The sequence below is a fragment of the Saccostrea cucullata genome, unplaced genomic scaffold, assembly GCF_032062105.1.
Source record: "Saccostrea cucullata isolate Sc308-1 unplaced genomic scaffold, CSIRO_AGI_Scuc_v1 ctg560, whole genome shotgun sequence".
Taxonomy (NCBI): domain Eukaryota; kingdom Metazoa; phylum Mollusca; class Bivalvia; order Ostreida; family Ostreidae; genus Saccostrea; species Saccostrea cuccullata.
Genome location: NW_026927138.1, coordinates 69,774 through 89,070, shown reverse-complemented (window position 1 = coordinate 89,070; position 19,297 = coordinate 69,774). Strand labels below are relative to the sequence as shown.

General features: G+C 32.4%; 2 protein-coding genes across 2 annotated transcripts; one reads left to right on the top strand and one right to left on the bottom strand.

Moving 5' to 3' along the window:
- Nucleotides 1-1,086: 1,086 nt before the first annotated feature.
- Nucleotides 1,087-12,413, top strand: LOC134273538 (MAM and LDL-receptor class A domain-containing protein 1-like). Its single transcript, XM_062755734.1, has 17 exons — nt 1,087-1,314; nt 1,526-1,654; nt 4,334-4,385; nt 4,823-4,858; nt 4,996-5,310; nt 5,679-5,759; nt 6,011-6,277; nt 6,454-6,588; nt 6,768-6,928; nt 7,327-7,513; nt 7,715-7,975; nt 8,221-8,367; nt 9,151-9,311; nt 9,813-10,014; nt 10,133-10,282; nt 11,516-11,673; nt 12,049-12,413. The coding sequence occupies exons 1-17, from the start codon at nt 1,087-1,089 to the stop codon at nt 12,238-12,240; spliced, it is 2,862 nt and encodes a 953-aa protein (XP_062611718.1). The 3' UTR covers nt 12,241-12,413.
- Nucleotides 12,414-14,127: 1,714 nt separating this feature from the next.
- LOC134273537 (macrophage mannose receptor 1-like) lies at nt 14,128-17,692 on the bottom strand. Its single transcript, XM_062755733.1, has 9 exons — nt 17,587-17,692; nt 17,126-17,208; nt 16,863-16,950; nt 15,773-15,839; nt 15,425-15,576; nt 15,230-15,312; nt 15,030-15,117; nt 14,547-14,766; nt 14,128-14,170 (listed from the first exon to the last, which is right to left on the bottom strand). Exons 1-9 carry the CDS (start codon nt 17,645-17,647, stop codon nt 14,137-14,139), a joined length of 876 nt encoding a protein of 291 aa, XP_062611717.1. The 5' UTR covers nt 17,648-17,692; the 3' UTR covers nt 14,128-14,136.
- Nucleotides 17,693-19,297: the final 1,605 nt, after the last annotated feature.

Here is a 19,297-nt window from a genome sequence, read left to right as displayed (position 1 = left end):
GTTTCATAAGTGTGTGAAAAGCATTTTTAAATATTCAGAGTTTTATCAATCTAACTCTAATGAAAATTACTTTGATGAAAAAATGAATCCATACCAAAGAGAATTCTGCAATTTCATCAACATCTAGATTTAAAAAGAAAACTTTTACCATATATCATTTGGTAAAATGTGAGAATATCGTTTAATCCTTCTATTTTAAACGTTTTTTTTTTATTTGGAAAGGCCTATTTCCGTGGTCCGAAATATTTTTTTTTCAAATTTCAGGTAAATTGATTATCAAGATCATTAAAAATGTAATACTCCAAATAAAAGGGTTGAGTTATGATCAGCATTTAGTTGTAGTGCTTTTGTTGTTTTCGTCTTCTTCATGGCTTTCTAGCCTATTCCTTGCATCTAAATATACATAAAGTATTGATATGCACGTTTCATTTCCCGCTGACCATTTTTATTTGAAAAATTACTATCAGTATGCTCCACTTCCCTCTACACAAACTCGCCCTTGCCTCATTGATTTGAAAGAACACTTGTCAAGTTTATTAATGTCAAAGCCAAAATATTTATATAAATCAACATTTTAATTTGATGTGTAGACAAGATTTCTCACCTACTTTCTGCATACTAAAAAGAATTTTGGCCTATGGGTTAAGGTTCTCAAGATCTGTAGATATCTAAAGTCCAAAAAAGTTAAGAAACAAACAACTTGTTGACCATACGGATGTACTTGCTAAACCAACGATTAAAAGAACTAAACAAGGCTTACCACCCTATTGCTTGTTTCACGTGTGTTTCTTTATTTCTTTTCAATTACATTATTAACCTGAATGTTTAAAAGGTATATAAAAGTTTGAATGGAACATCCATAATAATTAGAAGATCTTATTAAAGGCTGCATTCTGATAGCAACCATAAATGGATGCTGTATAATATAGACCAATATGGCGTGCGGTTTATGAGGACTGATAACTGTATCAATTGCAATCCTATGAAATACAAAAATATCGCTTCATTGTCCCATTTCTTCTGAATTTCTTATCACGATTCACTCACTTTGATTACAATGCGAAGTCCTGATAAGGTTGCAATACTATGGCAGACGATAAAGTGACGTATGATGTCCCGACTAAATCTTCTCGTCAAAAGTCTTTGTTTTTATCGTCTGTGATTCTGGTGTTCGTTTTCGTCAATACTGTAGTTTTCCTGGCTCTGACAATTCATCAACTCAGGAACATTGGCGAAATAGAGCGAAAGCTATTGGTAAAGCGTCAAAATGTCGAGACCTTGGGAGCTTCGTGTCAGAACAATGAATATTCAAAGGTATGATTCACTTTCAGTGGATTTCATCTTAAAGAAAGAGTACCTTATTTTGATTCTAAGAATTTGAAGCAATAATGATTATCTTTATACAATTTTTACATGTATAAGTTTTGGGGAATCAAGACTTTCGTTGAACAATAAATTTTTCTTGTTAAAATTCAAGTGCTGAAGAAAAAAGACATTTTGAGTAAAATGTTGTTTTTTATTGTAGGAGAAACTTCTTCAGATAACTGACTTATTGCTGAATATTGATCAGAAGTATTCGGGATTAGGTGAAAGGCTTCGGAAACGCCAAACAGCGTCCTTAGCAACACTTTTTCAAGACCTTGTACATGCACAGGTACCAACAGATTTTAAACACTTTAATTACGTAAAACTGTTACATTAACATGTTGTTAGGATAATAAATTATTAATGTTATAAACTAATTGTCATCATAATTGTTCTATGTGTATATTGATTTTTTTTTTAAATCAAACGGAGAAACCTTAAATAAAAGTGATTTTTATATGCCTATTTTAAAAAAAAATTGTTATACACAGAAGTTTTTTTTAATTTTAATTTGAAATTTTAAAAATGTTAATATTTTACTTTAAGCTGACAATTTCTTCTCAAGTTTTTGAATTTAATTCTTTTTCTCCTGAAAAAAAAACCAGACACACACATCAAACAATGAACACATGGAAATTTTTAAATCAATATCTTAAACTATTAGAACATAGAATTGCACTTATGAAGGGATTCAAGCAGTGTAAATAATATACCATTATTAATGCTGTGTACATTTTAAATATAGGCTATGGCCTTTATTTAACATTTTATCTAAAAATGTCAATACGCTATTTCGAAACTATAGGTAAATCAGTTATAAGATTAAATGACACCATGCGTAAAATATAATTGTTTTTGAGGTAAATAAAATGATGTACCATAAACAGTAGAGTGAAATGCAATATTCGATGTAAGGAAGAGATGAATATTTTACATGTACTTTGAAGGTTGTTAAAATCGAATTGACTTGACATGGTTTTATGAATATATTAAGTAACCCATTTCACAGACTATGATGAGTATCTTGGTTATAAAAGGTTACTATGAATATTCAATCAGATAAGCAGAAGATGAAAACCAAAAACTATGTTCTGTAAGAGAAAAAAACTACTGGACTGAGATAGGTTCTTTTTTTTCTCACAGAAAGTTGGTTTTTATTTGACTAAAAGCATGAAATATTTTATACTTTAAGTTTCTTATGTGACATAATAAGAGTGAGAATTCTTCTAACTCTAATTTCAATCTAACACGTGATACAGCCAAGATGTTGAAAGCAAGGCGCGAGATCTGCCAAACCTTCGAATCAAGCAGGTCTGGAAAATAACAAAAAAGGAATGATTTATCTAAAATACAGAAGCAAACGGTAAACTGGACTTTTAAACTTTCCGTAATTTGGCAGTAGCATAAACAGAGGAGACAATCACATACTTTCGTTTCAAGAAATTTTGAACATGAATTGTTTGATACTGAAATTCACAGAAGCTTGAGTTTTGTGGCTTAACTGAGCAGTAGGTTTGCAGTGGAAAAAATGCCAAATACTTTATTTGAAATCTTTTATCATATGAGCCAAGAAAGGCTTTTTTATTCGTTTTTTGAGGACAAAATCTTTCATGGAATAAGAACTATGTTTGACTCTAAAACAAAAGTTTAAACCAGTCCTCTAGGTTTAGACATTGAAGAAGACAGAAGTTATAGCAGCAGATAAGGAAAAGACAAATTGTTTAAAGGAAACTTAGGAAAAGAATTTTCGCAAATACGTTGGATACATTTCTTTTTCCAGTAAAGTTATATTTTGCTCTCTGAGCTGGCCAAGAACATATGGAATCTACGAGTAAGTGAAAACAGGAAACAGTTTTTCGAAGCCGAATGGAACAAAGTACATATACATGTAGCATAAAATAATTTTTTTTTAAAGAAAAATAGAAACTTCAACAAAAATACCTAATTACAAAAAGACAACAATAAAATGACAAATGACGAGCCCACCAGAACAAGATGTATTTAAATATGTTCAGTATTAACGTTTGAAATGAAATACAAGAAACGTATGAAAGTAAACAACAATAATCCAGCTCATGAGTCTTTCGAAGCAATATAAACTTGGAGCAGAGTACACATTAGCCTCTAAAACATCAGACATAGGATCTGGTTTCTATGCGGATTAAACTTGCCCTGTCGATCCGTCACATTGGCCGTGTGTTCCTTGTCATGATCAGATGCAAGGAAAGATTTTGCATTCTAATCTTCTTGCAGTATGGCAGACGAAAGGTCATACGTGTATAATGCTTGAGAAGATATAAGCAATCAACTACTGATAAATGGACATAAAAAGATAATCAGCTATCCAAACATCCAACAGTACCCAAGGCACTTGATTTGTGAAAATCAGTGCAATCTTCAATGTATGTGGGGAAAATTAGTAAAAATCAGGAGATGCCAAAAAGAAAACATAAGAAATGTGAGTCCTGTGAAGAAAATGTTGCTAAATGCGCCCCTGGATCAATGAAATCTACATAGAACATTGCAACTTGAAATTCAATTTCTAATGTGATATCCAGCATATGTATTTACAACCATTGATAAGTGGGAATCATTTGGGATTGGATGTGATTTTAGCGTGTCGTCGTAGTTTTATCTGTGACATTCGCATAATTAAGAATTCATAGACTCATTCATTATGTTTCTTTCTTCAGTGTATCTGACACTATTCAATAAAACGAAAATAACTGTCCAAAATATGTTAAATAATAGATAAGTTTTAAAAAAAACTTTGGACGTGCAATGGTTACATATAAGATTGTTTTCAAATTTTACGTTATTGATATTTTGCTATAAAACAACCAAAAATAACAAAAGTTACATAACAAAAGGTGTTTTAATAAATGAGTTAATTCAAGCATGCAGTAAATTGCTAACAATAATGAAAATTAATTTCCGTCATACATGTATGTTATATTTTTATTTTCAGGAGCAGCTTTTGTTGGAACGTTGTACTCCTGATACAATTATTTGTATTAAAGGTACATTTGCAATATTTTACAGGAGTCCGGATATATAGTTAATTTCTGAATTTAAAGTATATAATAAATATGTACATGTTACATGTGTACAAAAGCTTAATACATTAACATTAAAATAGAATATCTACAAAAATGCGTACTAGCTGAAACTGTACAATTATTTGATTACTAACTATGTACAATGGTCTGATAAGTTTGCAATCATAAGTTTTTCACACTGCGAATAAAATCTGATTTTTTTTCTTTTAAATCTACATTCAGTTTATCGGCGCAGAAGAATAAATATCTGTGCTTTTACATCTCACTTACTTCTAATTAACATACCACCTGTATAACATCCAGAATAAAACTACATGTATTTTAAAGACAAAATAAAAAACAATACAAAACAATATATAAGCTTATCGGTAACTTGTTTTGATTTCCTAATTCTTTAGGACTGAAAGGAGACCATGGTATTCCTGGAGAAAAAGGTAAGACTTTTTTTTAAACAAAAAATATGGTATGATTTGAAAATAAAAATACGTCTTGCAGCAATTTTTCCCCTGTTGAGATAAATAATAAAAATTTAAAATGTACGCCAACAATTTATAATTGATTTTCTTTCAAGGCGACAAGGGCCAGACCGGAAATAAAGGAATGCCAGGAAATAAGGGCTTTGATGGCACAAAAGGAATGCCGGGAGAAAAAGGCGAAAAAGGCATTATGGGAGATACAGGAGATTTGGGACCAAGAAATGTGAATGGGTCAAAAGGAGACAGGGGAATCTCTGGTGATAAAGGAGATGTAGGGATAGTGGGTGCGAAAGGTGAACCGGGAGTAAATGGTGTTAAAGGGGCACCAGGCGATAAAGGCCAGACGGGCCCCATAGGGAAGCCTGGATTGAATGGACCCAAAGGTACTAAAGGGGAACCTGGTAACATAGGTAAGACCATTAATATCAACGGGCTTGTAAAAATTGCAGAACAGTTTTGTATCTATGTCAGTGGTTTAAATTAGCCTTGTATTCACCATTTGATTGCCATTATGGTAATTGGTTTTGTGAGTGTGATTAATTAAAGATCTGCTGAAAATTTTGCAAATTATTTTTATGTTTTCAATTTTATTGAAAAAATTCTAATTGGTCTTTGTTTAACTCATCAACACGGAACTTTAAATCATATAATTTTTTGAGATTGATTTCATTTTGAAACAAAATGGAATAATCAAATTTCAGAGAAAGATAAAACAATCATTTAGGGCGAAATGTTCAGTACGTTCAAACGATTTTGTAATTAAATATTTACAATCAAGGTGAGAAGGGTGTTAAAGGAGCCATAGGTGACACTGGACCGAGTGGAACTTCTGGAAGTAGAACAAACTGTGACTGCATGGGTAATTAAATAGTAAATGTAAAGATATTCAAACCTTTTTACTTATATACTTTAAAATTTAAAGAGATGCGAAAATTAGATTCAATGGAATATTGATCAAGATAAAACAGTATTCAAGTTGAAAAGTCTTTTTAAACAATAGAAATCTATAGTAGAACTAACACAGGCATTTAATTAAAACATCAGAGGTAGGATCGCGTGCCACGGAGGAGAAAACATCTATATAATAATTATATGCTCATTTCTATCTAGATAAACCAAAATTTTATGAAAGCAGTAAAACAATGGCGGTACACTACGGCGATAATGTGACGCTAGACTGCTTTACATCAACAAAACCGGAAGCCACAATTACGTGGACCAAGACTGATAGCAATGGCTGCTTCGCCAATTTTTCCAAGACATCTAGCGATAAGATAGAACTGGAGAGGATACAACCTGTAGATATCGGAACCTATCAATGTTCAGCAGAAAACGTCTTGGGAACAGCAGTTAAAACTATCACACTCACAACTACAGGTTTTCCCTTTTAATAAATGTACAAGTAAATCACTAAAATCAGTTAACTATAGTAAATTTAATATTTATCATATTCTAATCATAAAAATATGTTGATATACATGCAAGATCATGTACTTGATTAAGAAAAGTTTACAATTTTCATTGTAAAATTTTCCGTTATGATTTACACATAGACAATCCTGACGTCATTTCCTGTGACTTTGAATCCGGTCTTTGTGGCTGGCATCAAAGTAAATCAGATGACGTAGATTTCTCCAGAAACACGGGCTACCTCAGGACGCCAACAACAGACCATACCCCTGGAAAAGGTTAAAAAGATAAAGTTGCATAGTTTTTAATTTAAATGTGAAATTCTAATAGCAACACCACAGTCTACAACGATTCATGCATATAAATGTACATGTATAAACATATCTACTTACGTACTTTAAAGGAATTTTAAATAGGTAATGAAATTGCTTTTGAAGTGTTGGTTTGTTTTTGGAAGGAGGAAAGGGTTATTATGTTAACATAGACAGTGCTTCAATGACAACTGGTCAAACTGGTCAAGTAGAATCGTTCTTCGTCCCGGCCCACCAGAAACATTGCCTGATCTTCTGGTATTTTATTGACGGGGCATCAGGAGCTACTCTTCATGTTAAAACTAAAGTGGGTTTTATGTTCTCTAAAAATAGAGAATTTTAGTAGTTATAATTTTAGTTTTTGTCTATAAGTTGGAATGAATGATGTTATGATTATTTGTGTTAACAAATATATGTACAAGTATCTCGTATTTCATTGCTTTTAGTGAAAAATATTAATCTTGCATAATTTACACTTAAATATGCACTAAATGACTGTCAATGTATGTATATCACTCTTTATTAAATAAAAAGTTATTTAGCATATTTTACATGTACCAAAAAAAGAATGTTTCTTACTGTTTGAAATTGAATGTTTTACTAAGCAATATTTTGCCCTACCTGAGTGGTTCTCTTTTATAAAATTTCATTATTAACCTGAAATCAAGAGAATATGACCAATTAATTTAAATATTTTGTTTAAAGGCTTGTAGCATGGATGAGGCTACTCTTCTGAAGTTAACAAGTTCAAGGATGGGTTGGATGCAGGCGAAAGTCGACATTCCTGTCGATATTCATGGGCGACAAATTATTTTTGAAGCAAAACGAGGCAATTCCGCCTCTGACGTCGCCATTGATGACGTCACTTTGTCCAATAACGAATGTCCTCCTGGTAGATGGAATTTATTCATATAATTAAAAATTCAGTAAAATGTACATTTACTATTATTTTAAAGGTACAAATAATTATTGCGTATCCAGGTATTTAGTTAGTTAATTGATAGAAAATATCATTTATCATAAAAAAAACATGCCTTATTAAAATAAAAGGTTATGCCCAAATAGATTAATTAATTTTCAAAATTATTTTTAGCTGACAAAAAACCAGAAGTATTGAACAAAAATACAACAATTCGGAGTTTTCCGGGAGATAGAGCAGAGTTACATTGCAATGTTACTGGTCAACCTCAACCTAACATCACATGGATCAAAGAAAGTGCATGTAGCAAATTCGAGAGAAATGTACAAACTCTGATCTTACCAAATGTAACACAAGCTCAGTCTGGGACCTACAAATGTATTGCCACTAACAGTATGGGGCGAGATGAAGGTCAAGTGAAACTAGTAGTCAACGGTGAATACAATTTTCTTACTTATCACGTCTGAAACTACATGTAGTCAAATCCAGTTATCGTGTATTCTTAAATCTTGCCTAATATGATGTACAATCTAATCAGTTCCTTTCAGTAACTTCAGTTTTTTTGGAAAATTTGTATAATGTAGAATGTAGTTTAATCCATTAAAATAATATTTGACAAGTTTTGTTTTAATATGAAGCAGAAACATGAAAAACTAATACTTACAAGGTTTGTCTTTTAGAAACACAGACTTGCACATTTGACACTACAACGGAATCATGTGATTGGAAGAATATAGCATCCGGAGACGACAGGGATTGGATGAGACAAAGCGGAAGTACACCTTCCAGTACTACAGGGCCTTCAACTGATCATACTCTGGGGACCAGTACGTAAGCATTTTCAAAAGAATTTGTTTGTTTTTTTTTTGAGGGGGGGGGGGCAAAAGATGAAATCGTTCAAAATAGAGCTTGGGAATACAGCTGTCTTTTTCTCTGCTTGCATTCATTATCATTTGTCACCAAAACGGAAGTTAACCCTCTAGGTCTACAGGGCTTTCTACTGATCATACGTTGGGAACCAGTACGTAAGCATATCCGAAAATATTTGGAATCCTGTATGTTAAATCTTTCTTCTCTTATGTTTGAAAATTATTCTTCTTTAAAAAAAATAATGATACATTTACTTTGGACTTTAACATTTTTAATTCCTAGTCATTTTAGGTACACTAAAAATCAAATTATTTTTTTTTTCAATGAATAGAAATACATTCATGTATAATCAAAAGTATGCAACGTCTGCATCAAAAGAACGTGGCTTGTGTTTTCCTTGGTCAAAAGTAATCAAATGTAGTAATTTTAGTAAATATAATTATGCATCTAATCTGGGGAAATTCAATTTAGCTCAAAGAATGACTTTTAAAATTGCTTTTTTAAGTTCAACATGATGGTCTGTGCCAGTTGATAAGACACTGTTGAAATATATTTTCCTGATCATATTGTAGATAAAGTTATTCAAATGCAGAGCTAAGACATACAACTGTGTTTTTTTCCCTTTTATTCGTTTCATATGTTACTGATATATCTTGAATAACAAGTTTCCCATAAGTACTTAAAAAGAGCACCATATTAGAAATAGTGTGTGATAAAGATTTTTTTTTGTTTGCTGACAGCTTCCGGTTATTATATGTATATGGAAGCATCCAGTCCAGTTCAAGTGAATGACACTGCAGTTCTACAGTACAAAACACTGCCTTCTGATCAACCGTTCTGTCTAAGCTTCTGGTATCATATGTACGGTTCTAGCATGGGCTCACTGCGAATAATGGCAAAGGTGAGAGGTCACGTCATATTGCAATCTATCATGAAGACCTGTAAGTGACAATATCTTGCACAATAAGATATGTTATCTGATATTAGTAAGGTTTACAATATAATATTTGTATGGCCCATTTTAAAATTCATCCATTTTTTTTTCAGTTATTTATGTATAGGGATAATTTCTGTTATGTATTCATTTTCAGATAAATTATTTTCTTTAAGTGCAACATGCAGGCACATAAACTTCTCAGTATCTCTGTGGAAAAATATTATTTTAAAACTAGTTCTCTTATCCGAGAAAAACGTAAAAATTAAAACTGATTCATTGGCCTTTGGAAATGAATGCTTAATTGAAAATTCTGGCTTGGTTATTGCAAACAAAGATTTTTTCTTTTCACTTGATCAGAAAAATTTATCTAAATAGAAATCAGAGAGCGGGGTTTAATGACAAAATGAGAAAAAAAGAAGAATAACAGGTAATATGTATGGATTAAGTAATTTTGTTTTTGTGTAGGACTGTGTAACGAATACCCGAAGTCAGCTATGGAAAGAAAGTGGAAGCAAAGGTGATGCATGGAAAAATGCTTGTCTTCTTGTGGAACAACAAGGTCACGATTACAATCTCCAAATCGAGTCTGTGCGTGGTCCAAACTACCATTCAGATATCGGGATAGACGATGTTAATGTCAACACCGGAACGTGTTCTTGCCGAAAATGTACAAAAATTCTAGGTTTCCTCTAAATTCAAAATTGACATTTCAGTACTCTGAGAATAACAATATAAAGTAATTTTTTAAAAATTATTTTCAATGCAAATATTTCATTTGTTTTTAGCCATCAGTATTGCCTGTAATTTCGAGAAGGATATGTGTCAAGGGCAGGGTTTTGCTGCAAGACATAATACAACGTATGTTTTGCAATGGACTCGGATAAAAGGAGTGACACCTTCCGTAGACACGGGGCCGGATCATGACCACACCACAGGTATCAATATTGTTTAGATGACCGTAACAAGGATAACGGTAAACCATGACCACACCACAGGTAACAGCATTGTTTTGATGACCCTAACAAAGGTAACGGTAAATCATGCTGCCATGATAATACTGATGACCCTAACAAAGGTAACAGTAAATCATGCTGCTATGATAATACTGATCATAACAAAGGTAAAAGTGAACCATCCTGCCATGATAATACTGATGACCTTAACAAATGTGACAGGAAACCATCCTGTCATGATAATACTGATGACCTTAACAAATGTGACAGGAAACCATCCTGTCATGATAATACTGATGACCGTAACAAAGGTGACAGGAAACCATCCTGTCATGATAATACTGATGACCTTAACAAAGGTAAAAGTAAACTACCCTGCCATGATAATACTGATGACCATAACAAAGATTACAGTAGACCATCCTGTCACGGTAATACTAATGACCTTAACAAAGGTAACAATAACCTATCCTGTCATGACAATATTACAGAAAACAGTATTTTTTTACCAATCCACAGCCGGGCATTAGTATACATTTAAAGTATATCATTGAGGGAGTTAGCAAAATTCTAGTTCCCCTAAGACAAGACTATTTCCCGAGGCGCAGCCGAATCTTGCTTACTTCTTCAATGATATACTTTTCAACTGTTTTATTACACCAATACAAAAGTTTTTAAAAAAATAGAGGATTAAAAATGACGGGGAATTAGTTTCCGGACTAACGCACGGGGATAAGTCTATAAACATATTAGACCGATACAAAAGTAAGATCTAAAGGATTATGGATAACCGGGGAATTCCATGGAAAACTTAATCGTTCTCATTGCCATGAAAGAGGTTTGTTTGTTTTTGTGACAATTTTTTGCTCATTACAGAAATTATAAAGGCGTTGTTTATGTACTAGTAAGGTTATTATTTTTCAAAGTAAAGGTATTGATGCATTTTAATACAGGCACCCATCAATGCCTTTCAATAGAAAGAAAAAAAATATGTATATGAGATAAGGAGCCATTGATATTTCTTTTTAGCCACAGGATTTCTATTTTCTGATATTTTAAGCGTTCATGCATACCACATCATATTAGTTTAAAATTTTATTTGAACTTTGAAGTTTTGTTTATATTAAATATTGAGAAAGATCTATCCAACACTGACTAGTTTCTCTTTTTCGAATAACTTAAATTTCTCCGCTTAAATTTCTCCGCATTGTCCAGGCACTGGGTATTATATATTTGTGGAGACTTCCGGAGGCAGTTCTGGTTTAAAAGGTTCATTTGTATCTCCCGAGTTACCTGCTAACCAAGAGGCATGCTTGCACTTTTGGTACAATATGAATGGAGTGGATATGGGGAGTCTAGATGTACTCATTGAGGTATTTTGTCTGTTTAAATTTTCTTCTACTTTTCGAGACAATAAAACTTCTTTTTAATAAAAGCAAATTATTTTTTAGAGGTAAAAAGATTGCATTGGTATTTTGATTTTACACCCCTCCCACTTTTAAATAAATTTGAACCTTAAAAACGAATCTACATCAAGAAAACAGTATTAAATGTGATTATTTTTATGAATATATGCAGTAAATTACCAAATTAAATACAATTATAAAAATACTGATTTATCAAAAAGGATGCTGTTTGAGTTCATATTATCTTATCATAAGATAATGAAAAAAAGTCACAAACCGGTTCGATTAACAAATTTCTGAGAAAAAAAATTGTATGAAATTAAACCTTTTTTTTTATTTTAGCCGTCAAATGGCGGTAGTTCCAACATTTTTCATCAGACTGGAAATCATGGAGTTAAATGGATCGAAGCAAGGATGACCATACCTGTACAAAACCACCCATATAAAATAGATTTTCAGCCAACCAGAGGAGCTAGTTTTCATGGTGATGTGGCGCTAGATGACATTTCTATCAAAGATGGTTCATGTAGCTAATAAAAAAATACACAAAGAAAACGGTTTCCAATTTTAATAAAACTGTTTTTACACCAGTTGTACTAAATTCTGTACATAGTTGACAATTTAAAATACAACAAGAATATGAAAAGGTATGCTGCTGCTTTCACAAATAATGAGTATAAATCAAAGTATTTGCTGCTGTACATTTACCAAAACATTGGATGGCAGTTTTCAAGTAAGTATCTCATAACTACTAGTATTTCATCAAAACTGCATACAATTTATCTACAAACATTTTAATAAAGAGGATATTCAATGTTTTATCGTTGAATTTGGACTTATTTCCCGAGTGGATTTTTATATGTTCACGATTGCAAAGTAAGAGTGAAATATCAAATATCCTGTCACACAAGTGAGAAATAATTCCATTTTAGATAAAAAAAACATTGAATTTTCTATTTTTTACATGTCCATTGTTTTGTTTTAATTTTTTCAACAGGATAGTTTCTCTCTCTCTCTCTCTCTCTCTCTCTCTCTCTCTCTCTCAATAGATCAGGGAGTATTTTTTTTATATTTCAACACTTTGAAATGGTAACATTTTTATTCAATAAACAAAACTTTGGTATTTGAAAATTGTTTAATACCCAATAAAACATTTTTAGCTTCCCTCAACGAAGGCTGAAGATCTTATGTATGTGTAAAAACCCTCGGAGTCGGTAAATAGTTAAAGTAGTTGCAGTAAATTGTTAACCAAGAAATTATATGCCGAATTTAATCTTACATGAATGGATAATGTAACTATGTAGTATGTTTCTTTGTGGTACTAAGGTTTCAGATAAATCATATTCAGCCAATGTTTTTATCACAAGATTTGCCAGGTTTACGTGTTTTATGCAATTCTCATTCCTAATTAACTATAAACCTTATCTGCACCAAACTCTTAGGATGATAGTGGTGCACATCACTAGACTTGCTTCAGGTTCTGAGCTACATTTTCCAAAAGAGTGACCTTGAAAAAGTTTTTTTAAGAGAAGGTCCATATCATTTTAGGTCTGATGGACTAAACCTGCATATGAATTATGTTAGTATGAAAGCTATTAGATTTCCCTTCGGATGCTAGACTCCAAATGTATTTTGGGATGAAGGAACAAGTTATATTTTTCTAACAGTTCATTTCAATGTATCAGTGAGTCCTACCTGCACCAAGTTTGAGTGTATGATACATCTTGGGATCCTCACTACCAGACCTTCTAGTTCTAGATCTGGCCATATATCACAGTTGAGTGAATAGGGAAAAGACATTAGAGTGGATTCATTTACCAGTACATCTACATGTAGGTAGAGGTCTAATTGTGATTAAACTACTTGAATGATGCACCCAAGGATGCAAACTACAGACTTGCTTCAGATGTTGGAATAAACCTTGAATTTCCAGAGGAATGAAGATAGAAGTTTTATGTATTCCATTCTGTAATACATAAGCCTCATGTGGACCAAACCAAAAGAGAAAAGCTACCAGAGTTGCTTCAGATTTTGGATCTAACCATCCAGTTTGGGGGTAAAATATCAATTCTTTATTTAAGATATTCATTCTCAGCGTACGGAAAGTCTTATCCTATTCAAATTTGCAAAGATGCTGTCATCTTTTAGACTTGCTTCTTATGCTGAATCTTTCCAGATGAATGACCAAAATTATTTTGGAATTTAAATGTTACCCAATCCAGATTTGAGTAAATGTTAGTTCTAGAATGGATACTTCAGAATAGTTCTTTCATATAGAACTTGAAATAACATTCATTGAAATAATTTCTTTCATCCTTGATTAACATTATTTTCTGTGCTGAAAGTAGCAGTGAATGAATTAATTTGAGTCAAGAAACTGACAATTTTATTCTTTATTTAAAAAAAATAGAACTGAATCACCAGCAATCGTCAGCCAATAATACCAGGAATTGTCTCCCGTGAGCTGAAATAACAGAAAACGAGCGTATATATTTATAACGCAATTTTAAAACTTTTTAATGCTTTCCATGTTGAAGGTATATGCTCTCACACAATGAGGGTAAACAAAACACTGGATACACATTTCTCAAGAAGTTATGACTGGGTATAATTTTAATCAATTTATGATGAAGTGAGTTAAATAAAAATAGATTTTGAAACAGAACAAGAAGGGAACTGTGAGTACTGATTTTTCCTTCAATACTGTGATAAAATGACATCATTTGGCATTTGAATGATTTGAAGTTTAAAAAAAGAGATTTGTATCTCAAGTACAGTGTATTGCATGTTGAGTTTTTTTTACCAACATTTTCTTTTTAAGTGTTACACTTTCACTTTACTTTTTTTGACAAATGAAATGTTCCAGTCGTGAACACTCCACGTCCGCCCAGTGCCCTCTGTTGGTGGGTTTCTCTGCAATAAGGACACAGTTTTCATTGGTTGCGGGGTCGGGCTCACCCATTCCCCAATCTGCGGTTTCTACAGGTTCCCTAGAACTCGAATACACCCACGAGTGTCGGGCGGGCACCTCCTGGACTCCAATGTAGAAATATCCACTACCTTAATTTGGATGAATTATATAGTATTAAAAAAAAACTTAGAAAGAATTTCTATCTCGTGTATATTTTTTTTTGGTAAACAGAAATGAAAAATATGTCATATTCAAGGTCGATCTTCAGCCCAAAATCATATGTATAATTTTTTTTTCTTTCACTCCAGTGGAACAAACATGGAATATCTGTATCTTTTGATCCAAATTTATTAGTAGCATTTTAGCTCTCATTGAAAGAAATTGTAGTTTGCACCATAAGAACAAATCTTACCAATTCTGTTAATTTGTGTACCCAGAAAACTATTATCCTCTACTGATACAGGTTCAGCAAGTCCAGCATTTAATGAGAGACAGATGGCCTAAAAATAAGAATTAAAGTTTTAATACATTTTCCAAAGTTAAGTTGTTACGAAAGTAATTAATTATTTTGTGGTTTACTGCACAACTTATCTTAAGTATACAATTGGATACCTGGGCCGTGCTGAAATTCGCCACGGTCTTGCTGAAGAAAAAGCATCGGTCATTAAAGTCTATCCATCCCAGAGGACATGGTCCTTAATAAAAGAAAACCATATTCGATTTTTATAAGGAGAATAAAATTTTCCTTAAAAATTTCTTTAACTATCTATATATTTTTTACTTATTTGGGTATACAAAATAACTGACCTTTTTCACAGACAAAATGCTCGTGTCTGCTACAGTCCACATCCGCCCAGTGACCTTTGTTTGTTGACTTCTCTGCTATAACGACACAGTTTTCGTAGGTCGTTTGAGTCGGTTCAGAAGGCCCCCAATCAGACGTAAGAACGCTAGTTTGACTACAATTAAGAAAAGGATAATATTTGTCGACATATCTTTACGTTCCAAACGAAATGTACACATTACAAAACTACATGCAATTGAAATAAATAAAATTTATTTAATCTTGACTGCAATACATTGCTTGAATTAGATGAAACAAACTACTATGTATAAACGAATCAAATATTAAAATATATTCAAAATTTAACTTACTCGTAAGTGTACACCCAGTTGTTTTCTTGAACTCGGTCATCTACTCCGATGTAAAAGTATCCGTTGTCTGTTTTAAAATTTATATTAAAAAAGGTTATAACGAGGAAAGATCCATATTTTTCCAAAAAATTTAATACTAACAAAAACTCTTTCCTATTTATTAAAAATTATCACGATTCTAAATAGTTAATAGCAGACCTATTTTTATATTCATATGAAGCAGAATTTGTGCAAAATATTATGCGTGAAAAGAAGAAAACACGCTGTGGCCTTCAACTCGACATTTAGATAATTATATCGACGACGTATTGTCAATTAACAATGGTAATTTCCATTCCTACGTCGATACGATATATCCTGGTGAGCTTGAGATAAAAGATCCACAGAGTTTGACACATCTGTTTCATACTTGGATATTTTACTTGAAAATGGTAATCTAACAACAAAGCTACATGTATAAGATAAACGTAATGTCTTAAACCTTTCTATCGTCAACTTCCCTTACACCTTCATTACCTGCATACGTAGTATATATATCTCAGATGATTCAATACGCAAGAGCATGTTCTACGTTTGAACAATTTCTAAAACGAGGTAAATTATTGACAAGCAAGTTGATGAAACAAAAATATCAGCAGTCTCGTTTAAAGTCATCGTTTCGTAAGTTCTATGGTTGATACAATGACCTTGTTAGCAAATACAATTTATCATTGAGTCAAATGCTGACTGAGGTTTTTCATACTAATCGTTAGTCCATTATTTATACACTGAATTGAAGACGGATTTTTCCGTTATTTCCTGATCATGACAAGGAGCACACGGTGGGTGTGACCGGTCAGCAGGGGATGCTCACTCCTCCATGGCACCTGATCCCACATCTGATGTTCGGAGGTCCGTGTTTGCTCTGCTCTGGACTTTGATATTGGATACTGTTCGTTATCTTCATATCCTTCTCATAGTCACGATTCCATAGAAATGGCATCACTTGAAACTTGATACAGAAACAAGTACTAGTAATCAATGTAAATAACCCTTGAAAAATCATGAATACATTGGGATGTTTTTTTAAATCAAAGTTAAATGTCCCTACTGATTCTGTTCACTTGGCTTCCTAGAAATGCAATTTCCTCTGACGTCTGTGGCTCGGCCAATTTTCCTCCGTAACTTAAACAGGCGCTCTGCTTAACGAAAGTGAATCCTTAGAAAACTATTATTTGTAACCAACAAATCAGAAAAATATTATTTCAAAGATACAGAAATGATTTGTATGACGATGTTTTCAAAAGATATAAAAATGTCATTTAAAAAATTGAAATCATTTTTCCTCTTTTTTTTTTTTAAAGAAAAATTTACCGTGGCTAATTCAGAGGTTAAGGTTACGTTACTGAAATAGTAACATTTCTTTCCGTCCCTTATCCACGTTATTGGGCATTGTGCTAATAACAAAAGAATCAGATTATGTCATTATTTCAGAGATTTCCATATAATTATTACAAAAAACAGATAATTATAAAAGAAATATTTTTGTGTCATGCAGATTTCATTTGCCTTATGATTGCTTATCAGTTGGAAAATGCAAAAAGCTCTCTGGGTTTTCAGCGAAGTGGGTTATGCTGTACGGAAAATGTCTAGAACTTCAGAGGAAGTTAAAAATCTTTCTTTGATTTTGATGTGTTTTCTAGATATTCTGAAAGTCTTTTCTTTCTTTTTCGAAAAGTTTCGTTTGAAGATGTAAATGCAGTAAATTTTTCTAATTTCTGGATTGTTTCATCTTAGCATCTGGCTTCATAAGACTTAAAATTATTGAAACTTACCTATAGCACATAGCGTCCCGATGGTCTGAAGAATTAGAAATACGGTCAACCAACGATTCATAATACATGTAATGGAGTAGATAAAATCTTATCACACATTTTAGAGATCTACTAGTATAGGATAAATGACGGCTTATCTAAATATTTGTAATAATTGGCAAGAAACTGCGTAATATTTAAATATATGTTATAATTTTATTGGCAAGAAATTACCCAGGTATCAATCAAAATACCTGTATTACGAGAAGTCTCTGTGATTTGTGAAATTCTAATAATTCTAATAAATTTTTTTTATTTGCTTTATTTAATTGTTACGATTCAATACCAAATAAGAGGCACTGTGAGCTCTAAGCTCATTAAATGATACTTCCGCCTCCCATATGACTATAATGGCGAATTCCATGCTTTGCTCTGGGAGACCCGAAATAAGAATCAGATCAAAATGTACAATAGGAGGTCACATTGGCATGATGTAATAAAGAATGTGTGTAAGTATTAATCCTCCTAATCACTCCTTACGAACGGACAAACGGACGTACAAATGTCCTATTGTCTGTACGTCCGTCGGTTTTTTTTTTATGTTTTGGGGTACCCAAGTCTTATCCTCAACCCCTCGTATACCACTGCATGAAATTGAATGAGACTTTCACAGAATCTGTAACATAGTGCCATTATGCATCCTCTATTTTACTTTTTGATACAACATATATTTCAGGTATCCAGTAGCAAAACATGGACACTGCCTTTTTTTTATATAATATTGAAGGGGACCAATCTCTTATCTGCAACTTCTCCTATACCATCGAATAATTCTTTTGATATTTTCAGAGATAATCCCTTATCCACAACTTCTCCTATACCATCGAATACTAGTAATTCTTTTGATATTTTCAGAGATTCTTTATTACATAATGCCATTATACACCTTTTATTTTATTTTTTGATCTGACTCTTGTTTTAGGTTTGCCAGAGCAAAAACATGGACTTTGCCATTATAATCAAATGGGAGGAGAGGGTATCATTTATAGTGAGCTGAGGGCTTACAGTACCACTATTTTCTAAATATTTGCTAGACCCTGCAACGTATCTCTATTTGCAAAAACTATTTTTAGGTTTAGGAATTCTATATAGGTAGGGTACAGATCAAACTCACCTTGGCTGACTGGCATGTAAAAAGTTTTAAATACAAAAGGTGATTTTTGAAAAATTTCATCTGCGAGTATAAGCTGGATTTCCAGAAAGAGAATTGATGTCATGTTTTTCTAAAATATTGCTATAATAACGAGACTTGCAAACAAAGAGGATAATATCGCAGCCTTGTCGGCTAGAACTATATAGTCTTTCTAATTCAAATTAAGTGAAAACGACAGGATAGATTGTTCGCATAAGTATTGTCTTTATATATTTCATTTACAGTTCTTCAATGCATGTATGTTTCTAAAACGTTTAAGCAATTTAAACAAAATGTTCTGATCTATCTTTTCATATTAGCCCATTGTCTTGTAAAACATTCAAAATTCAGAAGAGAAATGAATGTAATTCAGTCACCAATTGAAAGATGGGGAAAAGACTGAATCTTTTATGATAATGTACACATGTATGTAGGTACTTGTGGTCAAAACATCTATTATATATTTTTGTCAAATTTAAGTTTAAGGAACCTCTGGGGTTTCATTTCACATTTTTTCATCTTCTGCGCACTAAAAATGAT

Coding starts and splice junctions, on each gene's coding strand:
- LOC134273538 (XM_062755734.1), top strand. CDS start 1,087: ATGGCAGACGATAAAGTGACGTATGATGTCCCGACTAAATCTTCTCGT. Junction 10,283..11,515: donor GGATCATGACCACACCACAG/GTATCAATATTG, acceptor CGCATTGTCCAG/GCACTGGGTATTATATATTT. Junction 11,674..12,048: donor GTCTAGATGTACTCATTGAG/GTATTTTGTCTG, acceptor TTTTTATTTTAG/CCGTCAAATGGCGGTAGTTC.
- LOC134273537 (XM_062755733.1), bottom strand. CDS start 17,647: ATGAATCGTTGGTTGACCGTATTTCTAATTCTTCAGACCATCGGGACG. Junction 16,951..17,125: donor TAACCTCTGAATTAGCCACG/GTAAATTTTTCT, acceptor TTCGTTAAGCAG/AGCGCCTGTTTAAGTTACGG. Junction 14,171..14,546: donor CATTTCATTTGTCAAAAAAA/GTAAAGTGAAAG, acceptor CTGTTATTTCAG/CTCACGGGAGACAATTCCTG.